The sequence below is a fragment of the Musca autumnalis genome, unplaced genomic scaffold, assembly GCF_047663935.1.
Source record: "Musca autumnalis isolate F117 unplaced genomic scaffold, ASM4766393v1 scaffold_5, whole genome shotgun sequence".
Classification (NCBI taxonomy): domain Eukaryota; kingdom Metazoa; phylum Arthropoda; class Insecta; order Diptera; family Muscidae; genus Musca; species Musca autumnalis.
In genome coordinates, this window is record NW_027412088.1 from 58,163,100 (window position 1) to 58,176,347 (window position 13,248).

The 13,248-nt window shown below is 39.7% G+C and overlaps 1 protein-coding gene across 2 annotated transcripts in view; it reads right to left on the minus strand.

The window, feature by feature from the left end:
- The window catches only part of Epac (Exchange protein directly activated by cAMP), a 569,466-nt gene that overhangs the window by 486,258 nt on the left and 69,960 nt on the right, over positions 1-13,248 (minus strand). For both annotated transcript variants that reach the window (XM_073956939.1, XM_073956943.1), the window contains 2 exons: positions 9,373-9,515; positions 5,472-5,566 (listed from right to left, as the gene is read on the minus strand). In XM_073956939.1, the coding sequence (XP_073813040.1) occupies positions 5,472-5,566; positions 9,373-9,515 (238 nt within the window). The remainder of the gene's footprint in view (positions 1-5,471; positions 5,567-9,372; positions 9,516-13,248) is intronic.

Genomic DNA, 13,248 nt, shown 5'->3' on the forward strand with positions numbered 1-13,248 from the left:
ACCCTTACTTACTTAGCTGACCCATTACAGAACATTTGTTCCATAGACCGAACTAAGAACAGATCTCCAATTCTCTCTGTTTAGTGCTTCGCTTTCTGTTTGCGTCATCTATTCTTTGGCCTGCCAATTCTGCGTGCACCGCCATGTGGCCCGTATTTATACGCTTTTTAGCGGGTTTATCATCGCTCATTCTTATGATATGACCTAGCCAACGCAATCGCTGCATCTCGATACGTTTAACTATATTGATGTCGTTGTATAGCAGATACAGCTCGTGGTTCATACGACGTCGATATTCACCGTCAACGCAGATTGGTCCGTAGATCTTTCGAAGAATTTTTCTCTCAAACACGCCAAGCACTGCCTTATCTGCTTGCGCAAGTGCCCAGGCCCATACATCAGCACGGGTAGTATCAGTGTTTTGTAAAGCGTTATTTTTGTTTGAGTTGTGGCTTTGATTTTGAAGTGCTTATTTAAGCCAAAGTAGCATCTGTTGGCCAATACAATTCTTTATTTTATTTCACAACTGATGTCGTTTGTTGTGTTTACGGCGGTGCCGATGTATACGAAGTATTTTACTACCTCAAAATTATAGGAACCCACTTCAACAGTTGGTCCGATCTCAATGGACGCATTGCGCGTCGACACCATCAACTTGTTCTTCTCGTCGTTTACCGCCAGACCTACTTTAGCAGATTCTCCTTCGACCTTCATAAAGGTATCGGTTAGTTCTTTTACTGATCGTCCCATGATGTTTATGTCGTCAGCATAAGCAAGTAACATGTGGCTATTGGTGTAGATTGTGCCAATTCTTTTGACGTTTGCCTCTCGTATAACCTTTTCTAGCAGGATGTTGAAAAGATCACACGAAAGGCTGTCTTCTTGCCTGAAACCTCGTTTGGTACAAAACTCTTCGGAGAGATTCTTTCCTATTTTAACTAAAGATATTGTGTCAGTCAGAGTAATTTTACAAAGCCGAATGAGCTTTGCGGGGATGCCGAATTCAGACATAGCTTGGAATATCTTTGAACGAAGCTGGCTGTCGAAGGCTGCTTTTTAATCGACAAAAATTGCTAGGTGTCGATCTGCATCTCTAGGATTTGCCGCAGGGTAAATATCTGGTCAATGGTGGACTTGCCAGGTCTAAAGCCGCATTGGTATGGCCCAATTATCTCGTTGACCATGGTCTTTAGTCGTTCGCACAATATCCCTTGTAGGCGATAGGGAGAAGACTTATGCCGCTATAGTTGGAGCATAAAGTCTTATTTCCTTTTTTATGGACGGGACACAGGATGCTCAGGTTCCAATCGTCGGGTACGCGTTCTTCCTGCCAGATGGAGCTAACTAGCTGATGCATACACCTTATCAGCGTGTCGCCTCCGGTTCTAAACAGCTCATGCTGCATTATTATTCTTCAGCCGGTTTATTGCTGTCTTTACCTAATCTTGGCCCGGTGGTATACATTCTATACCATCTTCTGGGATTGGATCTGTGGTATCTTCGTCGACTTCGCTACTATTGGATACCAACCGTTTGGAAAAATGCTCTTTCCATATCCTTAGCATGCTATCTGTACCAGTTACCAGATTACCTTGCCGGTCTCTACAGGAGGATGTGCCAGTTCCAAAGCCATCAATTTGATGTTTCACTCTGTCTCCTGTACATCTCGAATTGTTCACACTCCCGCTTTTCCATCTTTCTCTCTTTTTCCTGCGGAAACGACGTTTCTCCTCTTTCCTTTTCTCCCGATACCTCTCTCGTGCGCTACGCGTTGCTACTGATTGTAAAGTAGCCCTATATGCCGCATTTTTCTCTTCGGTAGCAGCACGACACTCCTGGTCATACTATGGATTCCTTGGGGGAGGTCTCTGGTATCCAACTACTGATTTTGCGGCTGTTTGCATAGAGTGAGCAATGCTTTGCCATTGTCCTGATATGTTATCGGGACGAGAAGTGCTTTGATTAAGCAGTTGGGCCAGTTGAGTGGAATATGCTGTGGCTATCTGTTGTGATTGCAGCTTACCGATGTCCAACTTCCGTGTTGTGTCTGTTCGCACTTTGTTTGCTACGTTTAATCTGGTACGTACCTTTGCTGCAACAAGGTAGTGGTCCGAGTCTATGTTTGCACCTCGGAACGATCGTACATCCAACACGCTTGATACATGTCTTCCATCTGTCACAACGTGATCAATTTATGAATTTATGAAACTTATGAATATCGTTTCTTTCACCTGCAAACTCTGTCGCCTCATACCATTGTCAGATGGTTCACTGTGGAGAGTGAATTTCCCGACTGTTGGGCCAAAGATATTCTCCATTCCAATTTTGGCATTAAAATTGCCTAGTATAATTTTAATGTCATGGGCAGGACAACGGTCATATGCTTCTTCTAAGCGATCGTAAAATATATCTTTGGTCTGTTCGTCCTTGTCTTCAGTGGGAGCATGAGCGCTAATAAAGCTGATGTTAAAAAATTTTGCTTTTAATCGAATTGCAGCGAGACTATCATTCATGGGATGAAGCTGGAGACCAGACGTTTTAACCTCCGACCAACTACAAATCCGCAACTAAACTCATGCTTTATGTCATGGTAGCTATAATACAGTGCGTCACCTTTAGGTGTTGTTGTGACGCCTTTCCCAATCCATCGTATTTCCTGTATGGCAGTAATATCGGCCTTGTACTTTTCCAGTACTTCTGCCAATGCGAAGACTGCACCTTCTCTATAAAGAGTGCGAACATTCCAGGTGCAGATTCGCAGATCATGGTCCTTAAAACGTTTGCGGGGTTCGTCAACTTTAGTGGGGTTTGTTTTCTTTTCTTTCGTTTTTTCATAGTAGGATGTTTTTTCTAGGGGAGGGTTACTAACCCGACGCCCAAACCCAAGTTTTTAACGTTCTTATGGGTGAACGCGCGGCACATGTTAGCTCACTACCTTTAACGGGTGTTAAAGGCAGTTCCCCAGGTGACACCACGGGGAGGTCAGTGTCCACTTGAGATGAAAGAGGGACCAAGATAAATCCTGGGCTTTGCCATGTTAAAGCCGGTCAAGACCGTTGCTTGGTATCATTCATCCCCTACGTCACCCTCGAATGTAAGTCATATCAGTCCAATTTCGGGTACATCCCCCAAAAAATTTCACTTTCTTGGATCGTTTTGAATTGTTTGAGGCGTGTTGTTTATGACTTCCCTATAGTTTTTATTTTTATTTATTTTTTTGCCAGTCCAACTTCCTGAAAAAAAAAACTTAGTCTAAAGGTAAGGTCACATTAGGCAAATATTTGCTCCAGCGACCGGCATTGTGCGCTTACTAAGAGCAAGTAAGCATAAATTCAATGTATTACTAACACCCACTTGATCTCAGTAAGCGCACAATGCCGGTCGCTGGAGCAAATATTTGCCTAATGTAACTCTACCTTAAGTTCGAAAAAGGCTCATAGCGTTCTACTCCCGAACCACTAACACAAAATTTTACAATTTTTGGATAATTTTTTCCCGTAGCAAACCCATACTTCCTGAAATAACAGCCCAAAAGCTCTAAAACCTTCTGCCGGCAGTAACCAAAACCACTGATGAGCACGATAACATACGAACTGAGTATCCGATTTAGAGGAAATTTACATATTGTTAAACTTCTTCCAAGTTCCAAGGAGGTCTACATCGGACGACAAAATTTCCGCTTAAGTGCAGCTGTTGGAGGATCAGATTGCAAATTTGTACTTAGAGTTAGCCTTTTGGTCCTGTTTACAGCGATATAATGTTTTCCGTAGCCAAGTCCATATTTGATGACCAACTAAAATACCTGATGGGCATTATAACTATCGGAAGAAGTGACTGACATAGGTCCAACCCTTGCACATCTTAATATTTCTACCAAACATAAATCAAGTTCGGACAATATCAGTCATGTCGAAGTAAAGCCAGAAATGTTTTCGTCACTACTTAGGTCAATTTGTTTTGACCTACAAAGCCTTTAAGCATGGTCGTCCCGGTATTGAGGCTATCAGATTTATTTATTTCATTGAAGTAAATTTCCATATACTGTCTTTGGGTAGTACAACAACATCAAACATCCTCCTGCTGTGTCATCTCGTAATATCGGACAACACCTTTCGAGACCTCCCTCACAAAAGTTTAAAATTTTCGCTATAGTGAAGTTCAAGCGAAATACGTAGATTTCTTGAAATCTTCATGAATGGTATTCTGATTACAGCGAAATATTTTGTTTCGTGGCGAAATATAAGTTTCCTGATGTAAAAAAAAAACATAAGCTGCAAAGAAAATCCTATGGCAATCAACTAAAATGGCTGGTTGGCACGAGAACTATCGAAAGAAATGAATCCCAAAATTAGATCCAGTTCCAATATAGAATCACTCTTTCAGGTACTTTCTTTTATTTCGCTCCTATCGATTCGTTCACACCCTGCGACTCATTTGTTCCTTGCGATTCTTTCGCTACTGGCGATTTCTTCCCTCCCAGCTGACTAATAGCCGATATTGATGATGACTGCAATATTATTATGCCCTCAGTAGGCCGGTGGTTTTAACTCAAAGGGAAAATATCGCGCTCTTCGAGGCTAAAAGTCGGCTGATAAATTAGTAATTCTGGTTCTTCTTTCGTTTCCATCGAATATGGAATTAATCATTATTTATTCACACCAATTTACCACGTTTTATTACAACTTTCAGAATCTTCATTAACGAGAACTTTATTTTCTGCGCAAATCCATACTACAGCAAAGTAAATATTGTTTTACCATCCTAGCATCAGGAATGATCAGTTTTCAATTCAAGACGGTTTAGCTATCATACCATGTTTAGTAACTTAGCCATCGCCATTACCATTTAATTTTCTTGTTAAGTTTTCGTATTCAAATTTACCAAGAAAACTACTTTAAAAATTATTTCCGGCGCCAAATATTCTATCCCAACAGAACAATTTCGTTTCAATTTCTTTGGCGCCAAATAAATCTATAGCACCACAGAGTCTCACGAAAATTCTTGGCCAAGTTTGTGTGGTAAAACGATGTTTTGGTTTTGGTTTTTGTTTTTGTTTTTTTTTTTCTTTTTTTTTTCATAGCTTTTGTTAAGTATAGTGAAAATCAGTGAAAAAATTAAAAAAGTATCCATTTCCATTGAATATTGTGTTTACTACCCCGGCCAAAGTTTGGCAACAGCAACGTTAACTCACTTTTCTAGGAAATTGCAAAATGCCAAAGTTTTCATTTTCATGGTAGCAATTTCGGGCACACACAGAAAAAAAAACAAATATTAAAAGTTTTTATATTTAACAACGATGAGAAAAATAAAATCAACTACTACATATACAGCACACACACATATCCACAACCTACTCTTCCCTGGTATATTAAAAATTTATTATTTCCTTAAGAATCCTGGTGTTGTTGTTGTCTTTTTGGTATAATATCCAGCAAACAAAAAAAAAACTATCAAGAATTTTAAGTACTTACCTTTCCTTCGTTGGCATCGCTGGCATGATAGCGAACTTCCAGTGACCCACCTAATACAGCATACCAAAAACGACCTTGTTCGCCAGCACGAAAAACTATGAAGAGAGAGAAAAAAATGTGCTTAATGAAAATGAAAAAAACGTAAAATAAAAACGGAAACATTATGAAAGAGCATGAGAAGAGAAAATAAAATAAATATTCGAAACGAAATGATTGTTTACACAACACAACATCATTATTACAATCGTTATCTGGGTTATGGTAATCAAATACAAATTTATAGCATAGTTTTAGGCATTAAACACTATTTACAACGGATGATGGAGGGGATCATAGTTACAAAGCAATGGTTCTGAGAGGCTATTTGACATGTAAAAATACGGAATGCTTGGCGTCCTTCGTCCTCATGTGTCCTGGCAAATCGTCGTTTCCCTTGGATCAGACCACCTTCATATCAACGTATACGTTAACAGAACACCCGACTTTATAACCTCTGAACATTGGAAAAGCTGATGGACAAGGCATCAGAGATTTTACCAATCACAGCTTCAGAAAGCTGCCCATTTCCTCAAATTCTGAGAGAATTTTCCGGGACATTATCACAGTTATAGTCCCGCGCTAGATACCTGCTGATCGAAATACCGAAAATATACCAACTTTCCTAGAAGAGGCGATGAGACCAGCCAATGAGTGTCATGAGCTTAGTCGTACGATCTTAGGGATCTTACTCTTCAAGTCAAAATGCCAGTAGGCGAACATAAGCGAAAACGAATTCGAAAAGAAATGTGATATGTGATAGTTGATGTTAATTTTAACGGCGTGACAGTAACTGATTCCTACAGGATGTTTTGCTAGGTGTCATCGATTCTTGCCCTATTGGAATTTAGACGGCTGCACCATCCCGAGCGTTGTTGAGCCAAAACTACTCTGGGGTGTCGTAGCTGATGACGCTCCTCGGCTGCAGTAGATGGGGGATGTTCTCCAAGACCGCGTTCACAGGATATTTGTTTATATCATCTGCGACTGCATCTGTGAATACTATTTAAACCAGCCTAATAAGCCTGCTGCTCTAGGGGTTCTCTTTTGTAGCATTGTACATCTCTTTCTAGATCCTGAAGATCCCTCCTGACATGCCTGGGTGTGGTAGGGGGTTATTGTCCTATCTCCTCATGTAGATGGCCTACTGATGACATGAGCAGCCACCCCTTCGCAGTTCTCAGGGCGGCATTCTGACAGACTTGAATATTTTTCCATCGCATTGCACTAATATCCGCGGGCCACACTTACGTCACATAGGTTACCACAGACCGACCTATTGCTTTATATGTGACCAACAAGGTTTATTTTTTCGCTTCCTAAATGCTGCCGGACAGGGACTTGAGGATCTTATTCCTACATCTCAGCTTGTCGCTGATAGTGGTGGCATTCGCGGACGACGTGAACATGCTGTCAAATGTGACCTCTCGAAGCTTGGGATAGTTGGTGGTGGGAATTCTGCTACCATCGACCATGACATTCAACTCAGTGCTCACCTTTGCAGCTCATGCATAATCCACGTGTGGAAAAAGGTGGTAAGATCAGTCAAATAGGAGTTCAGTCTTGTCCTCATGTTCAGGAGAGGTGGAGTGTAAACATTTCAGGAGATATCACCCCACCTTGAGAAACTCCATACTACACTCCACGGGGCTTAGACTTCTTGTTTCTGACTGTGGACTGGCGTCCTTAGATATAATTGGTTATCCAAGGTTTCAAACTTGGCCGTGGGATATTCTCCATGTCCTCATGCCGTGTAGAGGACCTGACAGTATCAAAGGCTTTTGATAAGTCGAGCGCCCACATCACTGTTCTATTGAACTGCTTGCTCTGGTTGAGTGCTCGACTAATATTGTGTTGTCTGTCTGTTGTCTTGCTACGCTGCTAACGGAACCCATGGTGATGATCGGCAACGGGATTGCTATTTCTAACGCTGGGAGGATTAAAGCCTCAAGCATCTGTGCTACGGGCGAGAAAAGCGAAATCGATCTGTACGATTCACCTAAGCTGTCCTTGCCTGGCTTTCCATTTTTCGAGACATCGAGGACATTGAGGTTGGCTAGCGACAGGTTCAGGACTTTAGTGAGATATTCAACTCCCGGCTCATCCAGCTGTTTCAGCATTAGCATGGATATTCCATTAGGACCCAACGCTTTGGATGACATTCGCAACATCATCCATTGTAAATTGTGGTGGTTCATCCTGGACAGGAAGAGATCTAATGCGATGTTGTACTCTTATTCTTTTATCCCTGTAACGCCCAGTATGTTTGACAAACTGTCGAAGCTCATCACGCCCATTTTTTAATACCGTCGCCACAGCTTGAAAATTTGCTCACACTTCGGGTATTCGACCAGCAGGTATATGGGGAGCGGCTGCAGCGGTGATAGTATCTCGGAATGTCCCTTCTGCTACCCAAACATCAGAAGGGTTGGGCAGGTTTCTGAGTTGGTGATTAGTGAACTCTCTAAAAACAAGATCAATTAGCTTTCCCATGATTGATTAATCTGCGGCGTTCAAAGGTGATGAAATCGGGCGGTCTGCTGATGGAGAGAAATATGGGGAGATGGTCTGACTCAAGAGAAACGACGGGTTGCCAAGTGACGTAATTTTTCAGACCAGGTGACACAATGGTTATGTCTACCAAACGGTGACACTCTCCACTAATTCTGGTAGGAGCGTCCTTATTGACCTTGCTGAACGTAGAGCCATCAATATGCCCAGCCAGCACTATACTCCTCTGGTAGTTTCCGAGGACCGAATGCCACAACTAAGGATTAGCATTAAATTTCCCAAGACCATTCGGTTATCACCCTCCAAAAGCTGGATAATGTTGGGCCTATAACCTGGAGTACACTTATTTATCACCGGGATGTCTACGTTAAACAACTCTACCTCGGATCATTAGAGCCAGGCTCAGGCAAGATAGGATTGTATTGACTGATGAAATAGGAAAGTTAATCCCAACTTCTATTTCTGGAGCGATCCTTCCTCAATATGTTGTAACAATTACAAAATTACAACGCTGTTGCTGAGCTTAGTTTCCTGCATCGCCGCTATCTTGATATTCTCCTGTCTCATAAAATCCGCTATTTCTTCGATCTTACCTAGGAGTCCATTGCAATTAAATTTCAAAAAGGATGAATTTTATGGGATTAAAACAGCAACGGTGTTTAACGGTACCTAAAATTTGTAACCGAATTAGCTGTAATTTAACATTTCAGGTTCTCAGTGGTCACGAAACTTCTTCACTAAAAATCGTCAACATTGGTCCATGTTTTGGTGTAGTCCCCATATAGCGGTACCTCGAGATTTTCGGTATTTTGAGGGTCTTAGCTACATTGTTTGACAGAACTACCCGTAATTTGATATTTGAGGTTCCCTGTGGTTACAAAACATTTCCAACTTTGTCAGGATAGGTCCGCACTGTGATATAGCCCCCCCCCCCCCCAATATTAAGGTACCACCAAATTTGTGGTCAAAAATTTGTATAAAAAGTTCGGCCCGGCCGAACTTAACGACTTTTTACTTGTTTAGTCCTGACATGTACTTTCACAAGGCTGCACATTCGAATTTGTGTGCACTGAAATCAAAACTTTCTTATGAAATTTCCAACAATTTAAAAATAAAAAAATTATCTAAAATTGCCCTCAAATCGTTGTCCCTACATCTAATGAAGCAGAAAAGCAACATTAGCTTTTTCAATCACAACCACCACAATCCAAGCGAAATTTGACCTTATTCTGTCTAACTTAATTTTCTTTCTTTGCTGGCAGATTACGAAAGAAGTCGAACAACTACAACCCACAAAAAATTAAAGAATAAAAAACACCACATTCAACCACATTTATCATTTACAACTACTTACGTGTTACTCCCTTTTCTAGATCTTCGTAGAAACCGCACATAGCCAATTGCTGCAATGCAGAGCCGGGAAGACGACACAATGGCTCCACACGCCGCAGACGACAGGATATCAATTCAACATCGCGTAGATTACGGTCACAAGGTCTGCAAAAGGAGAAATATAAAAGAGAGTGAACAAACAAGAATTGACATTATGACAACAATGAAGACAATAAAAATAACAAACTAAAGGAAAAACGTTTCTACAATACCAACAATAATATGTTTTTGCGATAGTTAGTGTGGGTGAGGTATTTGAGGACATTTGAAAATTTGAACAGACAGATGAGATAAGTGAACTAAAATTATAGCCGAACAACAAGATACAATAAAGAGACAAGTATAATAATAGAAATAATTGCAAGAATGGTGGAAGGAAGGAAGGAAAGTAGTCACTTTGTGAAAATTTATACAAAGTCAACTAATAGAAGAGTAAAAGGAAAACGATAGAAACGATTTTTATTCAGCCATCGAAATGGTTATTGGAAACGTGGACAACAATTTTAATGTATCCAAAATATGAGCTCATAATGCTATATCATAGAAATTTCGTTACTAAGTTTTATTGGTTACATGTTTACTTTTTACGGGTTTTTTTCCATATAATAGGGAATATATTATGTTTGTAATTTCTTTTGCAACGAAGTTAACGAAGTAATACTAAAAAGTAGATTAATAAAAAATTTAAATGAAACCAAAAATGCTTTTAACGAATTAAAATACATATGGGGATTTCTGAGTGAAATCGGACGCTTTTTCAAAATGAGGTTTTTGATTTCCTTTATTTTTGCTGTATTTTATATTTAATTTTTTTATAACGCATTTATGCTAACACTTTCATACGAGCAAAATGTGCCTCATCGAAAAAATGGTTTTAGACCCCAAGTATGTTTGGACGAAATGTGTTTCAGACAATTTGGAGTTGATTTAGCCATGTCCGTCCGTCTGTCTGTCTGGCTGGCTGGAGCGCACAATAACTCTCAATCGGATCAATCGATTCGGTCCAATATTGGACTTTCGTAATATTTTGTCCAAACTTATTTTAAGTTCGAAGATGGGTTATATCTGGCCACTCCTTCCCCACAAAAGTTCGAAAATGTTCGGGAGTAACCTATTTGATCCATACTTTGCACATCGTGAAATTTCTATCTGACTTAGATGAGGTTCCAATATGGACTCAATTTGTTCACTTCTTCGGGTACCTCCCACACAACATTTCGGAAAAGTTCAGTTTAGGAACTGGTCTCGAATCGCTTTGATTTTTGTTGTAGCAACTTGTATTCACTGCCCCCCTAAGACGTTACAAGTTTCATCAGGGCAAAGTCCACACTTCCTGAGAAAATAGCCTGAAATATGCAAAAAACCCCAATGACACCGTGTGTAGTGGTTGGAGCGCAAGATGATAACTCTTGAAGGGAATTAACGATTTAGCACCTAGTTTACATATCCTAATATATCTACCAGATATAGATCAGGTTCGAATATGGACTATATTTGTTCACTCCGGGCACCTCTCACACAAATTTCAGATAAATTCACTTTAAAACCTGCTCTCGAATCACTTTGATTTTTGTTGAAGCAACTTGCATTCGGTGCCTCAATTAGGATAGTAAAAGTTTTTTCGGGGGCAAGAACTTACTTCTTGAAAAAAACAGCCCGAAAGTTGTAAACTTAACCCCTATGGCGCCGTATGTAGTGGCTGGAAAGCTCGAACCGTAATATTTCTTCGAATATTAGATGAAATTTAAAGGTGGTACTTATAGGTCCACTCCTTTCGGTACCTACCCCACAAAAGTTCGAAAATATTCCCTACAATGCACAGTGGTCCCACTTGTATGGGATGGTGCTACAAAAATATTTATAATAGTCGGATCAATCTGATTTTTGCAGTATATGCTAAAAATAAGTAAAAAAGACTTTAGCCAAAAAATCATCAATAGGGGTCCAGTTTGGACCCGGTAAAGCTCTCATATTACGAAACCTTCCGATTTCAGGTATTTTGAAGATTTTATCAACATTTTCGGCCCGAATTGGTTGTAATTTTCCATTTGGAGTTCTCAATGATCAAGAACCTTCTGCGCCAAAAAATGTGGTCTTAGGTCCAGGTTTCGGTATAGCCATCATATTACGGTACCTCCCTATTTCAGTTATTTTGAGGTTTTTATCTACATTTTCGGTTCGAATTGGTTGTAATTTGCTCTTTGGAGTTCTTAGTGGTCAACCCATTGGGTCCAAACTTTCGATCTCTGAATACTTCGTTTATGTTCAAATGTGGGCCCTATCGGTCCAATCCTTGGTACCAATGTTCAATATTTTTGTGTGGTTAAGACCTTTGGAAAATGTTACAGAATTTTTTTTAGGCAAGTATGGTACAAAAGTCCAATCTATAGATATCCTTCGCATATGTGTGAGCTTTAATCATAATTTTGAAAAGGCCCTAAATGCACGATGGTTTCAAATTACTTTTTCGTGGCCAAAAGTATTTCATATCATCTATTTGTATCGTTAAGAGTGTTATTCCATTTATTTTTGTTTTTTATTTTAAATATACGATGGTCGTGACAGAATTATATATTTTTATTGATAGAATGCATATTCAAATGCTGAAGCAATCAACATTTTAATAATTACAGTTTAACGCCCTCTACATTTGAATAGTAACACTTATAAGCTTTTGTACCTTTGTCATTGTGATTTTATACTTTTTCATAATTCCTATCTTTACATTTTTAAAGTTAACAGCTAAAAATACACCTCTGTAAATATATTTAATACTACTACTTTAGGCAACTATGTACTACTAAATTTTATCATACATGACTAAACGACTTTGTCGCTTCTCAAAAGTGAAGCTAAGTAGAATAAAATTCAATAAATTCGTTCATTCCTCTTGAGCAACTTGAACTCTGTACATTAACCTCAGTGCTTCCTTATGTAGTTGAAACTGATAGCAGAGCATCATCCGCAATACAGAGAGTGAATAAAAAAAACAATCGCCCAACTCAGTGGCCATGTAACATGACCACTATCTACCATCAACTGCCGAGGACTACAACAACAATAGGCTCGTAATTTGTGAAAGCACAGAGTCTTCGCAATCGTCTTGTTTCACAGAAGACCTATACAGATGGTCATATAAGGCAACGGGTTATTCCTGTAGAACAATTTGAACACTACATATCAACTTGAATGCTTCCAGAAGTACATGAAACCGATAATAGTGCATCATCACGCAATTTGAACACTGTACATCAACCTCAAGGCTTCCTTAAGTACATGAAACTGATAGCAGTGCATCATCACGAAAATTGGACATAACACATCAACTTCAATGCTTCTGAAGTACAGGAAACCGATAATAGTGCATCATCAGTACCTGCAGAGTGTGGATAAACATAATTTCTGGATCCACCAAATCATGTCGTTCACTTCAACAGCAATGCAGTATTACTCCAGGGGGAGGTTCCGTAGAAAGTCTATGGTTTCAGCATCCAACAAGACTAGTTCAACACAATCTTCCTACCATCATTGCAGTTTTAGCAGATTTAACAAACTGATACCTCAGCAAAGTTCAAGATCTCATTATCCTAATACAGTTTACTTAGCAGATCTAAGAATCGATTAGCCCGCATGCAATTTATTGTAACTGATTCAACAATCCAATTCCTGATACAATTTGGTATAGCAGTTCCCACAATCATTTATTTCTAATGCTTCATCGGGACGCTTTCAGCATCAGAGGGGGAGACTGAAGCAATAAACATTTTAATAATTACAGTTTAACGCCCTCTACATTTGAATAGTGACACTTATAAGCTTTTGTACTTTTGTCATTGTG